Raw genomic sequence first — 24,139 nt, 5'->3', positions numbered from 1 at the left:
GATATTACATTTGCGCTGTACGCCCGTGTGATACGCAGTAACTCGCAGGCAATCAATTACATTGTCTAACGCAGCTCTGCTTACATTAGCGTGTCAGAATTGCGCAATATACAAGCACGAAAAAAAGAACACAGCATGTTCTATTTTGCTAGATGAGAACCCAATGTTCTCATTGTATATATGCAATGTAATTGTGTACGAGTGGCATGTATACGTGTGGTTGCATAGCGACGATGCAGGAAATGTAAACAAAAACACACCGGTAGACTGCGCATGACAGTGTACATGAGATACGCTTTCATTAGTACGCTGGGTCACTGCTGGCGCCACAGGCGTAAAAGGCCCGTGTGAGCCCAGTCAAAGTCCTACAAGGCTTTCCAACCAAATTCCGTCTTTCTTGCATTATTCCCCAATCGGCCCCAACTGGGAGCGCACTAGAGAAGAAGCTAGGCAGACGGATTCTCCCTCTGTACAGCCCATCGATGGTTAATACCCACCTGCTAACAGTCTGGACCTCAAAAAAGGGGCATGGCTTATGCAAATTTGTCATTCTCTTCTCCAATGGGAACGATGATCTTGATCGCCTCAATCTCCGGATCAGTGTGGTCCCAGTGATCAGGACCCATCAATGACACATTAATTCTCATGAGAAGCACATTGGTATACCACCCCAGACATAAACCACCAGACACGTCTTTAAAAAACAAAATCTTTATTTGGTCCGAAAGAACCTGAGATGGGAGCGTAGGCACCCAAAATGTATCTATCTATACAATCTGAGAATATAAGTTGATAAAATAGCATTCTGTTTTATTACAGCTGAACAATATATACAAGTTTCAAATATTTCCCAGTTGTGGCAGACGGAGAGAGACCAGGGACCCTAATATACAGCTGGCGGGAGAAGAAAGGCCTGCTAGGAAAACGATGGCGACGCATAGACTACTGGATTCACACGTTGTGTTATAGAAGATGCTCTGTCCCTATGTACTAAGACTGAACGCATGGTTCATCTTAGCAACCAATCAGATTGCAGCTTCCATTTTCTAAGCTGTGCTAGGAAGATAAACCGGACTCCGATAGGTTGCTACCAGCAACAAGATCTTTTTTACACTGGACGCCAATTTCAAAAATGTAGTTTTTGTACAGATTTGAAATCGGTGTCCGTTATACCATTCACGGATTCGTTTATAGGGGTGGTCCAAAGTGAGAAATTCTCCTAAATTTGGCGCCATTCCTTAAATTTCATTAGAAGCTGAAGCTCTTTTTTTTTAACCCCTTGAATGTTATTTGTAGGAGTCATAAACCCCATTTAACAAAGGCAAAAATACGGCATGGACTCATGTCTGACTCTTTGTAGTCACCAGCAGGCGCCATTTTTGCATCACGTTTCCTGTAATCTGCGCTGTAAGATTAAACACTGTTGGCAGTAATATAGGACGTTAAATAAATGTAGCGCACAGCCCAAAATTGTTCAGCAGCTTCGGTGGAAGTGACAATCATTAAAATCAGCCGAATACCAAAAATGTCTGCTCGAGGCCTTCAGGAAACACTAGGCCTCATTTACCTCAGGGAAGAGCTGACCTTGTGACCCACAGCAGCCAATCAGAGCTCACCTCTCATCTTCTACATGAAAGCTAAGCTCTGATGGGTTACTATGGACAACCAGAGCTTTTATACATGAAGGCCGTTTGTTATCTACACACAATAGAAACGCCCATCTTGTGGATTGAAATTGATGGCTGCAAAGCAAAACTCCTGTCTATTTGTTCTACTGAATTGTGACAAGAGGTCCGGTCCACAAAATGGCGGCTTTTAGCATGCTTCCTTTAAAAAAAAAAAAAATTATATGTTGCCTTTTTGTTTAATGTCCAATCAGAAACGTCCTCCGATAAGTGAATTATAAAGCCACGTGGGTATAGGGTAAACTATACATGGAACTGTGTACAGGGATGTGTTTGTACAATGAATTGCCCCCATAAAAAGTAAGAAAATTGCGTAAATGGATTTTGCCATTTTTTCTGAAAAAGATGCATCGTGTACGCTGCTGGTGTAATAATGTTGCTGGACTTTCACGGAGCATTAGGATTAAATAGAAGTATTTGAGTCGTCCTGTTCTTTCCATTTGTTAAAAACTCTTTTTATCCACTTCCAAGTTATACCCGATTCTGGGAAGGCTGGGCGACAGCCAATATGGCCACCATTACTGTTGTCCCCATCTTTCCCAGACACCCTGCACTGAGGTGTCTGTAAAGCAGCAGCGGGGGCAGAAGCTCGTATGTTCTTAAGGCCCTTCTGATAATTGTCTAAAGGCAGAAAGAATCATCATTGCCGGCGGCACACCTCCCCGTGTAACCAGGGAAGTCATACTGCCGACTAGAACGAGAGTGTATGGAGGAGGAACGATCAGACTGGCAATCATAGACCCCCTCGCACGGTTTGCATTGGCCTGGATGAAGGTCCTTTAAACAAGTGACAATCGGCTTGTTATAGGCCTGAAATTGACTTGTGTAAAAGGATCCCATGGGTACAGTCCCACGTAGTGGACGCTGGATTGCGACAGTGATTCGGCCGACAACTCAGCCGGTGATGCAGGTCCGAGCGGCTCGTCAACAATCTAAAGGGGACCAGTCATCACGTTTGAGCCCCATAAACTATGTTTCGGGACTTAAACATGAGAGAACAGGAAGCCCCGGGGGAGCCGTGTCTCATACTCTCTGGGCGCCCCGTTCCTGCGCCGTGTCCCAGCAAAGCATGACTCTCTTCAACCGGCTGTGTGCGCATGCTCTACCACAGGGATGAATGAAAGAGCATGCGCACACAGCTAGCGGAGAAGAGTCACGCTATGTGCGTGTGCCAACAGCATGGGGAGACTGTGCAGGAATGGGGTATAAAACAACGCTCCGCGGGCTTCCTGCTCCCTCACGTATGAGCGCCATAATGTAGTTTATGGGTCTCGAACGTGATGGCAGGTTCCTTTTAAGTATTAACGGCAAGCTGCTAATGGCCACACAGTTTAGGCAAATTACTAGCTGTAAGCGGTTAATGGCCCCTCGGTTTTAGGCAAAGTGAAGGGACATTAAAAAGTTACAGCTACTGTGTTGCCTCGAAAATAAGACTGTCTTGCATTAATTTTTGCCCCAAAAGAGGCTCTGGGTCTTATTATTGGGGGTGTGTCTTATACTCACTAAGCCGGTGGCGTCTGGGGTCCCTCGCGCTGGTCTTCAGCACTGCGGCAGGTTGCAACGTAATCCTCAGCGTTGACGGAGCACATTCTTCCTGGTAATGGGGTTTTGAATACCCCGGCTCCAGCAAGCGAGTGCTGTGATTGGATCATGAGCGCCGTTGCTCAGCCAAATCAGACCTGGCTCTTGATGAACCAATTACAGCCATTCAGTGATGTCATTCTGATTGGCTGAGCCAAGGCACTCGTGATCCAATTACAGCACTCGCTTGCTGGAATCGGGGTATTCAATGCCCCGTTACCAGGAAGAGTGCGCTCAGTCAAAGCTGAGGATTACACTGCCACCTGCCGCAGCGCCAGAGACCAGCGTGAGGGACCCAGACGCCGCCGGCTAGATGAGTAATGCTGTTTTTTTTAAATCAAGTGTAGCTAGGGCTCATCATCGGGGTAGGTTTTATTTTCGAGGAAACATGGTAGTTAACACTTAAATTGCTAGCAAGCCGCACGGACCTGCACCACTGCCAGGGTTGTTGCCCACATTGATGTCACAACCCGGTCATGAGGAGACATGGGTCTGTACCCAAGTGTTGTGTCTGAAAACGAAGGTTAAAATGCAGGCTTATTTGACAACACTTAAGGAAGTTGTACTAGTGGCCACTCCGCTTGCCACCCCGATTTCCCAGAAAAGGATATAACCAAGAGACGGCTAGAATTAACACCTTGAGAGAAAGACAACTCAGGGACTTATATTACTCCATGGCGACATTTTTTCAGATCTTTAAAGCGCGGAGGCGCATACAACTCCCTAAAAGTACTAAAAACCCTTTATTCATACATAAGAAATGTCCCCCCCCCCCCTCCCAATATGGCAATGATGAAAAAGCATTGAGGTGGTTCAGACATCTTGCATAGTCCTTAATGACTAATGGTGAAAGTAAGGATACGGAATTGATAAGATTTGTAAGAAGAATTGTGGTCTCTCGCCAGTCTTGGAATCACAGCAATGAATGCACCCATCTAGTGCCCACAGTTGGCAGTCTTAGACCAGGCAGGTGTAACCTCACATTATATACAGCATGTTAATTACAATTCTCTCCAGCGTAAACCGTATACATGAACATAACATAGTATAAAAAAAACGTAACCCAGTGTACATGAATTCAGCATGTTTTCGGTGGAGCAGGGTAATCCTATATGGGATGGGAATGAGTGAGCAGCCCTTCTTTCCCTGAGACTTATAAAGTGTGAAGCAGCAAACCCCCCCATTCCCTGTAAGGTATAGAGACAGTGGGTTTGTACCTTGTGAGCCGGCATGTGTTGCCCACGATTTATGGATGCTGTTCAGAGTTTGAAGGGCATACAGTTTTAGTTGCACTCAATACAGGTACCTATGGACAGATTTGCCATTTTTGGGTGCAAATGTGTACCTATAACATTAAAGAGGTCCTCCCATCTTATAAAGTGATAACATATTGCTAGTCTATGTCTTCACTTTATGATTGGCGAGGATCTTACCCCTCAGACCTTCACCGCTCCTGAGAATGAAGGGGCTGCGGCGCTGATTTAGTGCGGTGTCCCGTTCACGTTTTTCGGTATGCTCCTGGTCACCCAGCGCTGCAACTGCAGCTGGCTCCATTCACTTATTTGGGGATGTGCTGCAGTTGCATTTGCTAGGCCAGGTGACAGCAGCTCCCATCAGCCGATTGCTAGGGGTCCCAAGCGGTGAGCCCTGATTGATGTCCTATTGAGGATCTCCTATCCTAAGGATAAGTCAATAGCGTTTACCCCTCAAAAAAACTTTAATCAGGACGTCAGTGCAATACAGAACTGCCACTGAAAAGAGGGGGTACCAGGAAGATTGGCAAGATATAAACCATGCCATTCTTTATCTTTGTGGGTACTCTTAAACAAGCCGACTACCGTCCAAAAACCGGCTCAAACGAGCAATTTCCAGCAATAATTGTCCTGTGTAAAAGTTGGACCCAACAGGGTACTGAACATGAAACCTCTCATTAGTCGCTAGTCATTTCAGCAACTAGTGACTTCTTGCTCCGCGTAAACAGGCAGTTGCTCATCTATGAGTGACTGCCTGTTCACTGTGAATAGAGGCGGGTGGCTGAAAGAAATCTCCGATGCGCTCTGCCTCCATTCACTGAATGACTATCGCTCCGGTGTGAAAACACATTGAGTGATAGTCATCCCATGTAAAAGTACCCCACCGCAGATGAAAAACCTCTTTAATGCATTTTTTTTTTTTTTTCGGTGTTGGTTGTAAGGGGGCACATTTTGGTGATATGCAAGCAGCAATTTTGCACCCAGATGTGGATGGTAGCTGTAGTCAAGAATATAAGATAGGCTATATTATTTGATATGGGGATATAGCTAGGGATATTTTCTCATTGCGGGGACTTTGGCGGTTCAGAACAGTAGTCTATGACATCCTTGTCTGCTGGCGTGACAAGTGACATGACTATAAGAAGTGGTCGGTAGGGTTAAGTTCAGAATTTCTAAAGAGGAATTACATTTAAAGACTATTATGTGCGATTCGAAAATTGGTACAACTTGTTGACGTGACAAAAAGTTTAGTTTCCATGCTTACCCTGTTTTGCAAATGTGCAGGATTTCCATAAATGGCTGCATTTTCCTCACTGGACTATAAAAAAATATGAGCTTCTTGATTTATTGCATGATGGGTGGTAAGATCGCCCTTATTGTGATGTATGATCGTTAAGCTCCATGTGATCATTAAGACTCTGTAAGGCGGTAGGATGCAAATAATGGAATGTGGCGGACTGTTACACTGTGCGCTTCGCGAACAGAAGAGGTGCAGCAGTCTTTTTTACTCTGTTTCTCCTCCATTGGATTAGTTAAAGCTTGCGTCCATGCATATTGCAAGAATGAGAGGGGTTGTCCTTTAAGGTGGAACTAGCAGCCATAGCATCCTGTTTTAGAGATCCAAGAACAATTAAAATGCACATCTTAAAAGAAGAGGTAACGTATCTACATCTTGTAGGGGAAGAGGACTACTTACTGTTGACAGACATTTTGGAGTGGCGACCAATATCTGAAAACGAAGTCTACTTCTTAGGCCAAAAATGACCTAACCATAAAAACAAAATGGCCGCCAAAATGCATAAGCTAACAAAGAGCAGAATGTACTTAATTTGAGGCCTAAGAACGTGGGACAATCCTGCTTTCAGGTTTACAGTGTGGTACAGTAAAAACAAATGCATGAAACAAAATCATGGAGGGGTATCGGGGCAGGTTTCCAAGATGGGATAGGGTCCCTGTTTACACAGGATAAAAGTCCTGAGTAGATTTTCAAGTGTAATTTTCCGGGAATTGTATATTAGTCTGTAAAGTGCTCCCACTGAACGTAGGCAATCAAGCCCCCCAGGGGATACCTCCTTGTGGATCTGTCAGAGAGGTCGGGGACCATGCAAGCCAGACACCTCTGGAGACAATGGAGGACTGTGGGTGCCTTTGCTGGACATCCAGTCATTCAGAGAAGCTTGGTTAGCTTTCCGGTGTGCCAGTCGATGAGTAATAGAAAAGCCAGCGTTCCCCTCCAACTGAGACAAAATGACCAGCACCTGCCTGGGATCGGAAAGTGAGGAAGGAGGATATAAATAAGAACCCATATAGAGCATTAAATAAGATTACACAGAGTAAAGGCCCATTTAGACAACGATTATCGCCAAAAATTCGCTCAAAAGCCGTCTTTTGAGCGATAATCGTTGTGTGTAACTGCACTGACATCGTGCAGTTCTCGTTCTACCATCGCTCATCGTTGTCTTTCAGCCTGCTGAAAGACAACGATGAGCCTTATCAGGGATTCACAGCGGGATACAGCTGATACTATTGTTTCAGCTGTATCCCGCTCCCTGATCACAGTCTGAGTATGAAGAACAGAGCGGTCCAGCTCTGTTTGCCATACCTGGCACGGAGTGCTTGGCTGTATAACAGCCGGGCGCTCCGTGCAGAAAATACCTGGATGCAGAAGACAAGCGGGGACACCCCGCTTGTCTTCTGTATCCTCCGCTCCAAGCACTCGTTGGCTGTATAACAGCCGGGTGCTTAGAGCGGGGAACAGCTGGATGCAGAAGACAAGTGGGGACACGCCGCTTGTCTTCTGCTTCCTCCGCTGGCAGCGCAAGGTGATCACTTATCTTGAGCGATCATCTTGTGCTGTAAATGACACGATTATGACTCAAAAGATGTCGCTCAAGCAACTTTTGAGTGATAATGGTTGTGTCTAAATGGGCCTTAGATCAGTCTATAATGAAAGCAATGTGAATTCTGGTGCTATATCAGACATTTCAGGAACAAAGACTGCAAGCTACAAAGTGGTAGGGACCAAGTCTTTATGTTACCTGCGATAGGAAGGCATATTCCTACAGAATACCCCACACATTAGATGTACCAAGAGGACTGACTACCTATGGATGAATCCCAAGATAGCAGATTAAACGGAGAGAATGAGTCTCTACAGCCGGTCGGACACAGAAGGTCAACTGTCTGCTACAACTCACTCATAAACAGGCCTCTTGTTTCAAAAAGGGGAAGTGAGATAAGCAGCTGACGGACACTACTGTTAGGCTCATATCCCAGAAAACAAATGGTCTGATGGCTTAAAATCAAATTCATCCAACCGTAGCTTCCTGTGATGGAACAGACTGTGGGCATACACATTAACCTCATTAATAACTGCCCACCACCTTTTGATGGTGGGTGGTGCAGTTCCCGAGTCTGCAGTTAAGTCTTTTTACTCACTTCTTTAAAAGGGGTTGGCCAGTTTTAAACTATTGATGGTCTATCCTTACAAAAGGCCATCAATAGTAGATCAGTGGGAGTCCATCGTCAGGGATCCACAGCGGTCATGTGTTTGCTTCCTGCAGAAATCGGCTCATTGCATAAGCAGACAGCTTCGTTCCTACTGCAGTGGCCAGGCTTGGTATTGCATGCCATACCAAACCACACCTGACCACTGCAGTAGGAACAGTGCAGTCTGCTTCCTGCTGAAATTAGCTCAGTGCATAAGTGAACTGACCCTGCAAAGAGCTGATCAGTATGGATACCGGGTAATGAACCCCAGCTGATCTACTATTGATGACCTGTTTTAAGGTTAAGCCATCAACAGTTTAGAACTGGACAACCCCTTTAATGCACCTGCAATTTAGTGGGAGCAGGTCGGGTGCCCAAACGTCCGAGACTGCTAGGTAATCTGAGGAGAAGACATAAGAGGTATATAACGGCTTCTGTCTTCTCTTCTGGAGGTTTACATAGTGCTCAATGGGGTAGACTTAATTAGACCAGCATTTTATAGGCCAGCTTGAGGTATATTAACAAGTAGCCGATTTTGGTGCAAAATCCACTGCATATTTTATGCTGCAGATTTTCGTGTGGATCTGCATTAAAATCAGAATCCGCACCACTTTGGTGCAGTTTGTGATGTGAATACACAAGTGAATTCAATATTTCAAGTGAAGTCTGGTGCGCATCCACGCAATCCATTCAAAATTATGCTGAAGTAAAGTGTGACAAACCTATTAAAAAGGCAAAAAAGCTTCTTAATACATTTGGGGCAAATCTACGGCAGCTATAAACTGGTGTAAATTTCACCAGTTTTTGCCATAAAGTCTACTACATCTTCTGGGCCATGATCAGCCACCCGCCTACCATTAAGCCTTGCCCACTTTTTAAAACGCCCGAGCACCCCTGGCAAGGCATTGCTGGGGTTAGATCCAGATCAGCATTGCCAGCAGCTCTTACCACCACCGGGGCTGTTATTCCCCCGTAAATGGAGTTCCTACGGATGCCCTATAGTGAGGTGCATAATAATAAAGAACACTCACCTGTGAAGAGGGGGGACGCTGTCGCTGGTTTTGAGGCTGCCTCGAGTGGACACAACATTGAAGCTGTCTGTGCAATCACACTGGATGTGCAGAAAAGATTTGGGATGGCGATTTTCTACAACCACAATGAGTCCAGCCCATCCGTGTGTTAGATAATAGCAGGTCATCCCCTCCCGACCCTATGGAAAAAGGAGAGATACCCCTTAACATAGGAGACTGAAAACACCTTACAGCACAAGAGAAAGATTAGACAGACAGAAGAAAGTGCAATAATAAAGCTAGTGATGTGAGAAATAATGAATTATCGATTTCTGCACAGAGGCAGTAAATTATCACGGCAAGTCTCTACCTCATGCCGCTCCCCCTTGTCCTCTGTCAGCAGGATAATGGCATCTGCAAGTGTTGTTGGTTGTGCTTCCACTTGCTCAACCATAACAAGCCGGGAACTATAAATGGCCAAGATGTACCCCATGGGGTCTGCAGCTGAGCGGCGATTATTACTGGTACCGGTAGGGCTGGACGCTAAAATACAAAACACAAGTCAGATCTCATAAATCCTCAAAATCTGGGCACATAACCACCAGAGCGGACATAGGAACTTACCTTGAACTGTAGATGATCCACCAAGATTTAAGGTCTGCCAGTGGTTGAAGGCACAACACACCACAGCGTACTCTCCAGGTTCCAGCATTACATCGCAACCTACAAATTTTTTTACCGCCCTCTTGCTGTGTGCCATCAGCCGACCCAGCATCACTTTCCCTGTACCGCTATGAGATGCCCGAAAAACCATGATGCAGAGGTCCAGGAGGTGACTGTCCACCGTGTCAGATCGTCTATAGACAGAAAGAACAGTTGGCTTACTGCAAGGAAATAACTCCAGATCATGTGCTACAAGAAATAATACCAAAGAGCGAGAGTACCCCAAAGAAAAGCGAATATGAAAGAAGGGGAGAGGGTCATATGTCCGAACACTTGATTTAGCGTATGTTCGATATGGGGCAAATAAGGGAGATGAAACAATACCTCTGCATCGCCACCTATTGGAAGGCCGCATTCCTGCTAGTCAATGTTAGACTCTTTATACAAGCCTTGTAACAATGACTGGGAATTGAAAGCCAAGCCAGAATTCATACACAGACAGCTGTTTCAGGGTGTTTGCCCCTCATTAGTGTGCAGTAAGTTTCTGGCTTGGCTAGCAAGAGGCCTGTGATGTGGGTCAAGAACGCTATCTTTTCTCCTTAGGGAGACCACCTAGACAGTAAGTGACTGAGGAGACTATAGATGAGCGAGTATACTCGCTAAAGGCAATTGCTCGAGCGAGCCTTTGCCTTTAGAGAGTATCTCCCCCGCTCGAGACTGCAGGTTCGGGTGCCGGCAGCGGGCAGGGAGCTGCGGGGGAGAGCGGGGCAGAACAGAGGGGAGATATCTCTGGACTGCAGTGATGACATGTTGTATGAACATGTGACATAGCCTACAGATCTCACATGGGTTGAGATGTGATTGCTAGAGGCCAGACGGCCGGTGGGGAGGGAGGCAAGACACTTCAGGAGAAAGGAGACTTTTTTGTTTTTGAGTCCTAATCCGCAGCAGCAAATTTCCACCAAGAAGTTGTGAATTACCACTGTGGAATTCCCTGCGGAGCAAATCTGCAATATGTAAGCATATCTCTAAAGGGGTTGAATAGATTTTGTTTTTTTTAAATGGCTGCTTTCCTTGAGAATAGTAAATGACACTGATCTGCAATACCACAAACAACCTGTGGACAAGTGTGGTGCTGTCTTTGGAAGAAAGCAGATTTTTTCCTAAACTTGTTCAACTGCTTTGAAAAGGGGTTCATAGTTTTCTGTACAAGCAAAGATTATAAAAATCAGGAGAAAATGTTTTATTCTACTATATGGCAAATAGGATTTTCTTCTTGAAGCTGAAATGTCCCTTTAAAAGGGTAATTCCATACTAAGCGTATTATATAGCATGTCCGCAGGAGATGCCACAAATGCCACATAGGTGCGGCTCCCTGACCAACAAGGTCTATCGGTGTCATGGGAAGAGCTGAGCAGCTTGCCTTGCCCTTCCTGTAATTCCCATGGACTATAATAGAGAGCCACCTCTGCATTGAACGCTATGGAGTGTGTGGTGGCCAGAAATCAGTGAGTAGAGATGGTCACCCCCCCCCCCCCCCCCTTCTGAAAGGTTTTGCCTCTTCATGTAGGAATTAATGCAATACCCTATGGTAAAAATCCATCAAACTTCTCAAAAGTGGCAGGAATGCCTTGCAACACGTGCAGTTCCTGTTATATCAGCACATCTGCTGTGTGCCATTTGGGTGTGCCTTTACACACCTAGGAAGATAAGAACCATTTGTCAATGCAAAGGCTTACCATTGTTGGCATAAATACTTGGATATTAGGAAGCGGTCTTATCGGCAGTTCTCTAATTTTCTTCTTTCTTCATGTGTCCCCTTTATGAAAGGGGCTGCCACAAGGCGCTTGCAGAAATCCCACCCTAAAGGCTCATTCACACAGGCGTATTGTCACTACGTATTACGCATGCATATATCCTGTGCATAACACATGGTGAATGGAGGCAATAAGAGTCTCTGGACTTTCATTCTTCTATTCACACCTGCGTTTGAACTGCGAGTGGACACTGTGTATAATAGACAGGAGAAATAAGTCGCAGCATGCTCTATTTCTCAGTGTATCATACGGAGGTATTGAGAAGGGGCAGCGTTTCAATACAGTCGAAACTCTTCACAGAGTGGAGAATTTGAAAAGAAGAAAAGTCACACTGCGCATGTCCACGATGGCAGAATCTCGTGCATGTGTAGTGCCAAATCACAGCTCGAATGCGATCTCTGCCGGCAGAGCGAATGGGCTGTGAGGAGTACGATGCTGTGAGATACTTGCGCAAGATGCGTGGACGTCACACATTTGGAAGCCCAAATCCTGGATCTAAATGAGCAACTGGCAACACTGCGATCCATTGGCATCATGGAAAGGGGTTTGGTGCTCACTGAGCAGGCACTCGCTGGGGTAGAGGCGGGGGTGGATGGTATGGAAGAGCATGGGGAGCAGGCAGTAAACTAGGTAACAGTTAGAAGGGGTAGAGGGAAGAGAATCAGGGAGGCTAGTCCTGAACGGGCACAACCCAACAAGTTTGCAAAGTTGGCAGATGAGGGGGATGCCATTACAGAACCAGATCAGCTGCAGCACGACATGCCCTCTGAACGCCAGGGAGATGACTGCTCCAGTGAGATGGGGACGGGGAGCGCAGGGCAGGCTAGACAGGTCCTAGTGGTGGGGAACTCAATTATAAGGGGGACAGATAGGGCAATCTGCCATAAAGACCGGGATCGTCGAACGGTGTGTTGTCTTCCTGGTGCTCGAATTCAACACATCGCGGATCGGATTGACAGATTACTGGGAGGGGCTGGTGAGGATCCAGCGGTCATGGTGCACGTTGGCACCAAAGAACAAATTAGAGGTCACTGGAGGGCCCTCAGACGATTTCAGGGACCCAGGGTCCAAGCTCAGGGCGAGGACCTCCAGGGTAGTTTTCTCAGGAATACTACCTGCACCTAAAGCCACACTAGAAAGGCAGCAGGATCTTCAGGAGGTAAACGAGTGGCTCCGGAGTTGGTGTAAGAAGGAGGGGTTCGGGTTCCTGGAGAACTGGGCTGACTTTGCTGTCGGCTACAGGTTCTACCGTAGGGACGGGCTGCATCTAAATGGGGAGGGTGCAGCTGTGCTGGGGAGAAGATGGCTAGAAGGCTGGAGGAGTGTTTAAACTAGGGACTGGGGGAGGAAGGGGGGGGGGGGGGGGGTCGGCAAAAAGATAAACAGGGAGGTAGACAGTGTCGATAGCGACCCGGGTCTAAGCAAGGGGAATTGGGGGGGGGGGGGGGGGGGTCGAGAAGGGGGTGGGGTCAGTACAGCTAGAACTGACAGAACAGCCAATAGTACCATTAGTAGCAAAATTAATTTAAAGAACAAAAACAACCGTATAAATTGTATGGCTACGAATGCCAGAAGTCTGATCGGTAAAGTGGGTGAGCTTGAAGCGAGAATGACCAACGAAAACTACGATATAGTCGGAATAATGAAAACATGGCTTGATGATAAGTGCGATTGGGCGGTAAATTTACAGGGTTACAACCTTTTCAGAAGAGACCGTGGTGAACAGAAAGGGGGAGGGGTATGTCTGTACATAAAATCGTACATAATGCTGAGGCTACGGGAGGATATAGGGGCAGGAGATGAACAGGTGGAATCTCTGTGGGTAGAAATACAGGGAGGAAAAAAATAATAAAATCCTGATAGGGGTTTTCTATAGGCCACCAAAAGGCAACAGAAGAAACTGAAACCGTACTACTAAGGCAGATAGAAGTGTCAATCCGCAACTAAGTAATTATCATGGGAGACTTTAATTATCCAGATATAATATGGGAAAACAAAACCTGCAAATCTCACAAGGGTGATAAGTTCTTGAGATCAATTAAAGAGAACTACCTTACCCAACTTGTGCGGGAACCAACGAGAGGGAGGGCCATTCTGGACTAGTACTAACAAACCCGACCGAATAAAGGGGGTACAGGTTGAGGGGCACTTGGAGAACAGTGACCACAATATAATCAACTTCCAGCTGTCATTCAATAAGAAGCCTTATCAGGGAGCGACATAAAATAAACTTTAGTAAAGCAAAATTCGATCAGCTCAGAGCTACTGTAACATTAATTGGGACAACATCCTCAAAAATAACAGTACAGAGGACAAATAGGAAAAGTTTAAAAACATCCTGATTAGCTCATGTGAGCAGTTCATACCCTTTAAAAAAACAGACACACAAGTAGAAGGAAACCAATGTGGCTCGACAAGTTTGTAAGGGGGGCAATAAAAAATAAAAAGAAAGCGCTTAAACTACTAAAACAAGAAGGCAGCGAAGAAGCGCTAAAATCACACCGGGAAAAAAACAAACAAAATATGCAAAGGAAAGATCAAGATTGCCAAGGAGGAAGTAGAAAGACTGATCGCCAAACAGAGCTAAAACAACCCGAAACTATTCTTCAACTATATTAACAGCAAACAGATTTGCAGGGAGAGCACTGGCCCTTTAACAAATAATGCAGGAGAAATCAAATCTATTAAATGGTTTCTTTCCAAGTGTATTCTCGAATGAAAATGAAATGTCACACAGGATGCAGGGGAATAAAACCAACCTCCCACTACATATAGCATACCCAATACAGGAGGATGTGCAGGGCCGGTTAAAGAGGATTAAAAAAAAAAAAAAAAACCCATAAGTCACCGGGTCCAGATGGAATACACCCAAGGGTACTAAGGGAACTAAGTGATGTGATAGCTGGACCACTATTTCTTATATTTATGGGCACTATCAGATTGTACCATTGGATTGGCGCATTGCCAACGTGGTTCCAATCTACAAAAAGGGGTCCAAAAATGAGCCTGGTAACTACAGGCCGGTAAGTCTCACTTCAGTAACTGGGAAAATATTCGAGTGGTTTCTGAGAGACGCCATCCTAGAATACCTCAAGGAAAACAACGGAATAACTCCTCACCAGCGTGGGTTCATGAGGGGTCGATCATGTCAGACAAATCTGATCAGTTTCTACGATGAATTAAGTTCTAGGCTGGACCTGGGAGAGTCTATTGATTTCGTATATCTCGATTTTCTAAAGCATTTGACACCGTGCCACATAGTAGGCTGACATATAAAATGAGACAGCTCGGACTGGGTGAAAACGTGTGTATCTGGGTACAAAACTGGCTAAGAGATAGAAAACAGAGGGTGGTAATAAATGGTTCGTAATCAGATTGGGCCACCGTCGCTAGCGGGGTGCCACAGGGGTCAGTACTAGGCCCCATTCTGTTCAATATATTTATCAACGACCTGATAGAGGGAATGCACAGTAAAATATCAATATTTGCAGATGACACAAAATTATATAAAGACAATTAAAACAACGGAGGACAATGTGCGGCTACAAACAGACCTAGATAAGCTGGGAGCTTGGGCAGATAAATGGCAAATAAAGTTCAATGTGGATAAATGTAAGGTTATGCACATGGGCAGGAGAAAAGGATGTCACCAATATTCACTAAATGGGGTACCGCTAGGGAAAACGGAAATGGAAAAAGACCCGGGGGTACTAGTGGACTGTGGATTTAACTAGAGCAACCAATGCCAGACAGCTGCTGCAAAAGCTAATAAAGTCTTGTGCGAGAACATTATTCTTCCACTATATAAGGCACTTGTCAGGCCCCACATGGAATACTGCGCACAGTTCTGGTCACCGGTGCTCAGGAAAGATGTTGCAGCACTTGAGGGGGTTCAAAGAAGAGTAACTAAACTAATAAATTGAATGAGAGGACTGGAATACCCAGAGAGGCTAACAAAATTAGGATTATTCACCCTGGAAAAAAGAAGGTTAAGGGGCGACCAAATAACCATGTATAAGTACATGAGGGGACAATACAAGGATCTCTACCATGATCTGTTCATACCCAGGACTGCGTTGGTAACAAGCGGGCATCCGCTACGTCTAAAAGAAAGCAGGTTTCATCACCAACACAGAAGGGGGTTCTTTACTGTAAGAGCAGTGAGACTGTGGAACCCTCTGCCTGAGGATGTGTGTGCCTCTTGGGGTTTTGCCTTCCTCTGGACCAACTAGAGGGCGAAGAGACGGCTGAACTAGATGGACATTGTCTTCCTTCAGCCTAACATACTAGGTTACTCGCGTTGTACACATTCACCTGTGTAAATGAGCCCTAAGGCTTTGTTCAGACACACAGACACAGACACAGACACAGACACAGACACAGACACACACACACACACACACACACGGAATTTACTGCAAAGTGTCCCCAGTAGACATTACACAGCAGATCGGCACTGGAAAAAAATCTGCGTCAAGAGCTGTACCACTTGGAGCAGTTTGGGGAAGGACGGGGTGGGGGAGAAAATCACCCCCTCATTTGAAGATGTCGGATTCGCACAGGATTTCTGCTGCTATAATGGACATGCTGTGGATATAAAATCCACACTACATGTTAATTTCCACATGGATTTTGTGTAGATTTTTTCAGCATCTTATGGATAACATTTTTATGCTACTATAAATGCCATAGATTTTCCATGTGGAGGGTCTAAACAGAAAATCCACGGCAAATCCGCTCCTTATGAATTATAAACAAATAGACCGGAAGCTCAATGGCCGAAGCGACTAAACAAACTACAGGTATGGTACTTTAAGGGTTTGTCTGCTTTTAGAAAGAGCAACTGCAAACATTGTTTCTGTCATTATTGGTCGAGTTCAATTTGAAGTGTGCACTACTTCATTTCACCTGCGGAGGTGCTGCAGAGAAGTTAAACACCTACTGTTGGTTTCCTCCAGAGATTACAGCTGATCACTGGGGGTCCAAGCAGTTGGACGTTCAGTGAATAACTTATCATTGGCAGACCCGTCAAACTGAAAGTGGTTCCCCTTTACCACGGTGTTTTTACCTGCTGCCTTCTTGAAAAAGTGAGAATTCCAGGGCAGTGCGCTCCACCACAGTGAGGGACGTTACAGTCACGGGGGTTGAGGCCTTGTTTGGGAAAGTGCCCTGAACTCTAACTTCATGCCAGTCAGTGTGGATCTTGCAGATATCAACAGAGTCAAAGTACCTGTGGGGGTCACAATAGAAAGATTAGAAGTGCAATGAAACATAAAGCTGCGGGTGGTGATGGTGGTGACATACGGCTAGGTATAAAAAGTACTTAAAATCGAAGCATCGACTACCCTGTTGCTTACAGTTCAGAGTGTGGGCAGAGGTCTCACTTGATACCTTTGGCTGCTTATGTTCAGCTCTGTTCTCCATTATTCTATATGAAGGACAGCATGAAGCAACTGCAGGAACACTGAATGCAATGCTGGCAAGAGAACTCATAAAGCAGTGATTGTGGGGGCAGAACTTGAGTACAGCCACAATAGGGGAACTTTTGCATATATACTTGTGAATATTAGCTTTCTTATATTTAAAAGGTTTTCTGACAGTCAGAAAAACAGCAGCTGAAGGCTGGGGAGGGCATAAAATATAAGCCGTACTCACCAGTCAGATGACCCCTGGGTCCCCTGCCACCACTCTGATCCAGGAAATGCTGTGGCAGTCACGAACTGTTCATCATTCACGTGACCGCTGCAGCCAATCACTGGCCTCAGTGGTCACATGATGCTCATGCACACATGACCACTGAGGCCAGTGATTGGCTAAAAAAAATAATGTAAATGACACATAACTGCTACAGCAACTTAATAGATTGGAGAAGTGGCTGCGTTGAACCCAGGGAGTCATAACTGATAAGTATGGCCTAGTTTGTTATTTTGCGCCCTCTCCTGTACTTAGGTACTTTTGTTTTTGTCGAAAAGTTAAATTTAAAGATTTTAGATCTATTTTGTATTAAACCGAACCTGTTACCTCACCGGACGTGTGTTTTATTAAAGGGGTGTCTTTGGCTTTTCATGGCCAAAATGGAAAAACTCGGCCATTTCTTTTTGACCACGTGTCGGAAATAGCTGAGTGCTTCAGCAGCTCCTATTCACTTCAATAAGAGCTACAGAAAACGGTGCTGGCCTGAAGCGCTCTGCTTTGCCGCAGACTTCAGCCAGGTGGCTGGTAACTAAAAGTAGGGGTTTCCCCATCTCTGCTATGAAAATCAGAGATGGGAATACCCCTTTAAAGAGACTGTCACCATCTTTTTGCACCCTTATCTGAGGGCAGTACAAGGTAGTGACAGTCACGCTTTTTACAATGATATGTCCGCAGTGTGGATCTGTGCAGTAGTTTTGGAGAAACTTGCATTTTCAAGGAGCAGCATATGCATAGAGGAGTACTTGAAATAGTTCTGCATATTCCTGAGCTGCAGACTAGCTACACTCGTCCCGCCCTCTGACCAACGATTGATTGCTATCTGCTTATTAAGGCCCATTTACCCAGGACGAGTGTAAACGATGCCCGACACTCGTCCCTGTGTCTCCGCACTCCTGTTGATCCTGAACAGCGGCTGTTTAAACTGCACAATGAGCGATGAACTTCATCGCTAATCCTTTATTCAGCATGAAAGATCAGCGATGAAGCTCATCGTTTAGTTTAAACAGCAGCTGTTCAGTAGTGAACGGCCGCTGTGTATCTCAACAGAGGGGGAGCGTGGGGAGAGAAATCTCCTGCACTACCTCACCCCCCTGCTGGCCACTCCATGACCCAGCCAGCTGTGCTAGCTCCAGTGCAGGAGCAACTGGAGTGCGGAGACACAGGGACGAGTGTCGGGCATTGTTTGCCCGACACTAGTCCTGTGTAAATAGGCCTTAAAGGGCATAGAGAGAGTTGCCAATCATTGGCTGGAAGGTGGGGTCGGTGTGGCTGGGCTGCAGCTCATGAATATGCAGGACTAGTTCTGTGTCTGGCTGCTACTAATAAAATGTAAGTTTCTCCAAAACTACTGCATAGATACACACAGTAGATGCATCACTGTAATCAGTGTGACAGGTGCTACCTTGTGGTGCTGTTAATGAGGGCTAAAACATCATGGTGAGAGATTCCCTTTAAATACTTGTATTCCCAATAAAATTTTGGAACATCCTTTTCTCACAACTCTATATTGTGCCGTTCTTTTGTTATACAAATCCCAGTACATCTTATTATGCAGAAAGTCACAAGAAACAACCTGTTTCAAGGATCATGATTTAAGCTGGAATTCACATGGGTACCTTAGGTTTCATAGAGTTTCCCTTTAAAGGGGTTCTGTCAGAAAAAAAAAAAAACAAAAACAAAAAAAAAAACCCCACACTCACCTGTGCCGTAGGGGCCGGTCACCGGGAGGCTGCTGCTCCTCTTCTTTCCCTTCAGCAGCTGTCCGATCGCAGGGCAGAAGCTGGCAAACTTCCAGCTTATGCCGCTGCTCCGGCCATGCCGGGCGGCAAATACTGCCGCCCGGGTCTATGGTCGGCGCGTCACAAGTGACGCGTCACCCACTGATGGCCTGGCTGCATCTTACGTCTGCCATCCTCGGAGAGTCAACTGCGAGTGCGTATGCATCCTCTTTTCCCGGCGCGCATGCGCACTCGCTGTCAACTATACTTGGACCGCAGAAGTTAGACGCGGCCAGGACAGTGGGAGTGCGCATGCATGCGCAGGAGCCGCTAGAAGATTACCCCTCACACGGCACCTAAACAACGGAGGGAACAAAAACAGGATTAGGGGAGTTAGTTTTTTTCCCCCACTCTCCTTTTTACAGGTTACACTCTACAGGGATGCAGGCAAGTATACATTTTTTTTAAAAATTATTTTACTGACAGAGCTCCTTTAAGCAAATTAAAGGGGTTAGCTAATGAAAGCAAGTTATTCCTATCCACAGAATAGGGGGATAACTGACTGATTAGTGGAGATCCGATAGCTGGGACCCCCACCGATCCTGAGAACTGGAGTCTAAAGCACCCTGCAATAACTGCTGTAGCGACTGTCACACATGTGAACCACCGCCCCATTCATTTCATGCAGAACTACTGGAGGTGGCAGAGTTCAAGCGCTCAACTACCTCTGGTGGTCCCACTGAAACGAATAGTGCAGCAGTGCAGGTGTGACGGCCGCTGCCTTCACTGCAAGACACTTCGAAATCTAGTTCTCAGGATTGGTTAGGTACTAGAAGTCGGACCCCCAACTGATCAGTTCTATCCTGTGAATAATGGATAATGTGCTTTCATGAATCAATCCCCTTAGAAATTCACAATCATCATCACAGTCGTCATCATCATCACGGACCTTAATGCCCAATATGGATTGCATGATGAAAATGTAGCGCTCTGTTAATATAGCCCATTCCTTGTTTCTCTGTAACATCAGAATCTCATATGAGCTAACAAATACGTCCTGTATAAAATGTGCTCTGTGCCATGTGGGAGGTACGGCTGGAACGTAACCGGTAACCGCTAATCTGACTGTGGACTCATTAAATGTGGTTTTGTGTGATTCTGTAAATGTGAACATAAAAAATGCATGAGAACAGCACGCGCTTACCGGATAAAGTCATTGTATTCCATCCAGAAGACGCCTTCACTGCTACCATGGGGCATCAGTTCATGTTTGAGCGAAACCGGCCACATGGACCAATCATCTGACCAGCTTCCGTTCCAAGAGAAGCGACCCCAAGGGTTACGGAGACGAAGAAGGCTGCAAAGGAAAAAGGGTCCGGATTAAGAGGGGAAACGAACCAGCTCACTGTGCCATGCTGCATGCCCCCTCATGGGCACAAGCCATGTGTCAATACACAGGGCAAAAGAAGAATTTAGCCAGCACCAGGGAGGATGTGGACCAGCTTCTGAAATCCGTATGTATATAGGCAACTCCGCCGGGCTGCATTTTAATGCTTAATAATACATTTCACAGGCGATTATTCCTGGTGCTGAAAAAATCCTTCCGTTTCTCACCAAGATGAGAAAACACAGATATAGGGCACAGAATACGGCATTAAAAATGATGCCACTCCCTCTCAAATTTTTTTCTGCTCCACTTTCAAAAAAATCATAGCTCATTTATTTTGTTTTTACGATGACATGAGGGCTTGCTATTTGCAGGACGAGTTGTATTTTTCAATATCAATATTTAAATGCACTACAGAGTGTTTTGGAAAACTTTCCAAAATTTTTTAGGAGGGCAGAAAGGAAAAAAAAAAAGGAATTACGCCATTCATTTTGGGGGTGGAGAGGTTTGCTTTTAGGATGTTCAGTGCAGTAAAAGGACGTGTTATCTTTATTCTGTGCGTCAATACAGTTACAGCGATACCAAGCTTATTTACTTTTTTGTTGTAGCAGTTAAAATAAATTTTTTTAAAAATGGCTTTCTGGCGCCAACTTTTGACCCGATAACGTTTTTTTTACATTTTTCAGTGAGTGGAGTTGTATGAGGGATCAGTTTTTTTGCAAAATAACATGTGGTTATTATCGATACCATGTTGGAGTCTTTTTGATCACTTTTTATATAATTTTGTTTTAGAGTCTGGGTAATAAAAAAACAAAACAAACAAAAAAAACCCCCCACAATTCTGGCATTATGTACTTTTTTTCCCCCTCAAGATGTTGACCATGTGGGATTAAAAATGATATTTAAATTGGCCTTTGCGGACGTTGTGGTACCAATTTTTTTTAATGCAATGACTAGGAAAGGGGGGTGTTGTAAACTTTTATTATTTTTTTCTTAACAGGAATTAAAAAAAGAACAAAAACTTTATATTACTCATTTGACTTTTTTTTTTTAATTTTTTTAACCTCATTCTCCTTAGTCCCCATAGGGGACTTGAACTTGCAATTGTTTAATCGCTTACACGGTATAATGCATTCTCACAGGCGGTCACTCACGGCCCCCATCAGGCATTTAAAGGGCTAACACCCAGTGTTAACATCTGCCTGCATCAATTGCAATTGGAGATGACTGTCAAAGACGACCGCCATTCCCTGTATATGGAACAGACTCTGCTCCCAAGCCGGCTCCTCCATACACAGACACCAGACGTACATGCACAGCGCCATCAGGAAGGGGTTGTGCCATGATAGAAAGTTATCCTGTATCCAAAGGATAGTGGATAAGTTTCAGATTGATGGGGGTCCATACCGCTGTAATCCCCACCAACCATGAGAGCAGGCGAGTCCTGAAGTGTGGGCAGCAGACATCACCCTAGTGCATTATTACTCCATTCATCTGAGTGGGACTGCTGAAGATAGCCAAGAGCTTGAATGTGGTCTACATGCTCAACCACCACACCATTTATGCGGGGACTTTTGGGACCCCGTTCTCAGGATCTGTGGGGTCTCAGCGATCAGACCTCCTGCTCATCCGCTAGTTAACCCTGACCTTGTGGTAAGGGGATAACTTCATTTGGTGGCACAACTTCTTTAAGGCTCACTCTTCACTAAGGTTGGGACATCGAAAACCGAAATATCGCTAATGCTTTGGCGATACTTCTCATAGATATTGCTATATCCGATATATCGGTAACATCGATAGTTTAAGGCGATATAATAGTGATTTTTGTAAAGAAGAATCATGTCTTGTGGTCCGGTGACCAGATTTTCTTTCTTTACATTCCGCCCTTCCCTTTGTGTTGTACAGGATGTAGTTTTGCTCGCGGCACTAATGAACTTATAAACAAGTTCTAGAAACTTCTGGAAAGTGTCAAGTGACTCTTTGTCACCAATAAGGTTTGCCCCGGCAAAACGACTCGCAGAAAAAGTGGGGTCTTCGGCCCCTCCTCCACACGCGTTTGTTCATGGCGTTAGATGCAGGTTCTGAACGCTTGCGTCTAACGCGATGGCTGTGGGCAATGCTTTCTAAATGAAAGATGGAGGGCTGCGCTGAACACACGAAGGTCGCGTCCAGAAAAGGAAACGCGACATGTCGTGCGTTCAGCGTCTAACGTGAACGCAGTACCCATAGAAAAGATAGGAGACCCACCGGTGACTATGGACATCTCGAACGTCCAGTATGGAGTAGGCATGTCGAGGTCTTAGTCCAACACTTTCATAAGCTGCATCATCCACCTTCATGTTTCCACCTCCGCAGGATGCTCCCATTAGAAACCTGGTGTAACATGAGACAAGTACAATTTAACTCCATGCATCAGAGCTTTCTAGTAACCCCCGGGACAAATAAAAAAGCCTGACGGCTATATGGTCACTTCAGTTTAAAGTCACCACATTTCACACTGGTAAGGCAAAACATTACCCCTTGTAAAAGCCAATATGGTGGTGGATAGACAGCTACTGGTAGTATTGGAAAATGACAGATCTAGTCTACATTCGGCTGCTCTCACCCGGCTTCTTTAGAGCTCAGCATCTTGGCCCAGATGAGGTCTGTATCTACCGTCTCCTCCCGAGGGTTGGTGGAGCTGACTTGAAGCATGAGGCTTTCGCAGGGCGCTCCAGTCAGAGTGGCCAGGCCCTCAATAGCACGACCCGCCTGGAGGGCAAAGTAGGAGCCATGAAGCTTTGCCAGAGCCTTTTCAATCAGTGCCACCCACAGCTGCTTCCTTTGAGCCTGTATGGAGGACAAATCACACTCTGCTCATCCATATCCTGAGCGCCGTATCCTTACTACCTCGAAATATTGATTTTCACGCACCTGAGAAAAGAGTAGATACCCAGCTTCATCACATGGCAGCATGTCGTCCACCAGGACGGTGCTCCAGGTGCCATCCTTGCATAGTCGCACCTGATAGGCTCCTTCTGGACATATTGTCCTTGTGATCATCACCCTCTCCACCAGCTCAGGTCTTTCTGCCAACACCGCCAGCGCACTGAGAAACCTACAGAAAAACGGGCAGACCTCAGTCAGTCACCACCGGAATAACACGAAGTAGATGAGATGGGCACATTGCCAGTCCCTTTATCAGATTTTCCATACCACTGGGTAATTTAACCCCTTAATGAGCGGCCTATTTGACGACTTAATGACCAGGCAATTTTATTAGCTTTTACGTTGTTACGTTCTAAGACCAATACCATTTTTATTTGTTTGTCGACATAACTATAGGAGGCCTTGTTTGCTTGAAGGCTGAATTATTTTTTAATAATACCATTTTGATGTACATATAATGTATTGCTTAATTTTTTATTACATTTTTTGAGGATCTGAAAAATTTTTTTGGAGATATTTCACCAATATTTTTAGGTTTTTTTCCGGAGGGTGCACTAAACCGTAAAAGTGAAATGTAGTCTTCATTCTGCAGGTCAACACAATTATGGCGATGCCTTGTTTATATAGCTTTTTATGTGTTACGACTTTTACACTATAAAAGACACTTAAAAACAAAAAAAAAAAATTCAATTTGCATTGCCGCATCCCGAGTCCATAACATTTTTATTTTTCTGCCGAAGGACCTGTACAAGGTATTGATTTTTGTGGGATGAGTTGTCGTTTCTATCGGTACCATCTTAGGGTAAATGTAAACTTTTTTGATTACATTTTTTGAGACAGATAAACGAAAAATAGCAATGTGTGTTTCGTTTTTGCGGCGCTCACTGTGCGGTATAAATAACATGCCAACTATA

At 45.2% G+C, this 24,139-nt stretch overlaps 1 protein-coding gene across 4 annotated transcripts in view; it reads right to left on the bottom strand.

Moving 5' to 3' along the window:
• Positions 1-695: 695 nt before the first annotated feature.
• Positions 696-24,139, bottom strand: part of CAPN15 (calpain 15) — a 61,070-nt gene continuing 37,626 nt past the window's right edge. For all 4 annotated transcript variants that reach the window (XM_066576519.1, XM_066576520.1, XM_066576517.1 and 1 more), the window contains exons 4-12: positions 23,211-23,394; positions 22,903-23,126; positions 22,545-22,670; positions 20,115-20,267; positions 16,567-16,728; positions 9,643-9,875; positions 9,389-9,561; positions 9,040-9,218; positions 696-6,781 (exon numbers count right to left, since the gene is read on the bottom strand). In XM_066576519.1, coding sequence (XP_066432616.1) covers positions 6,604-6,781; positions 9,040-9,218; positions 9,389-9,561; positions 9,643-9,875; positions 16,567-16,728; positions 20,115-20,267; positions 22,545-22,670; positions 22,903-23,126; positions 23,211-23,394 — 1,612 coding nt within the window. In that variant the 3' untranslated portion in view covers positions 696-6,603. The remainder of the gene's footprint in view (positions 6,782-9,039; positions 9,219-9,388; positions 9,562-9,642; positions 9,876-16,566; positions 16,729-20,114; positions 20,268-22,544; positions 22,671-22,902; positions 23,127-23,210; positions 23,395-24,139) is intronic.

Source organism: Eleutherodactylus coqui, chromosome 8 (genome assembly GCF_035609145.1).
Source record: "Eleutherodactylus coqui strain aEleCoq1 chromosome 8, aEleCoq1.hap1, whole genome shotgun sequence".
Classification (NCBI taxonomy): Eukaryota; Metazoa; Chordata; class Amphibia; order Anura; family Eleutherodactylidae; genus Eleutherodactylus; species Eleutherodactylus coqui.
The sequence above is the reverse complement of the archived record's forward strand: the minus strand, read 5'-3'. Positions and strand labels throughout refer to the sequence as shown.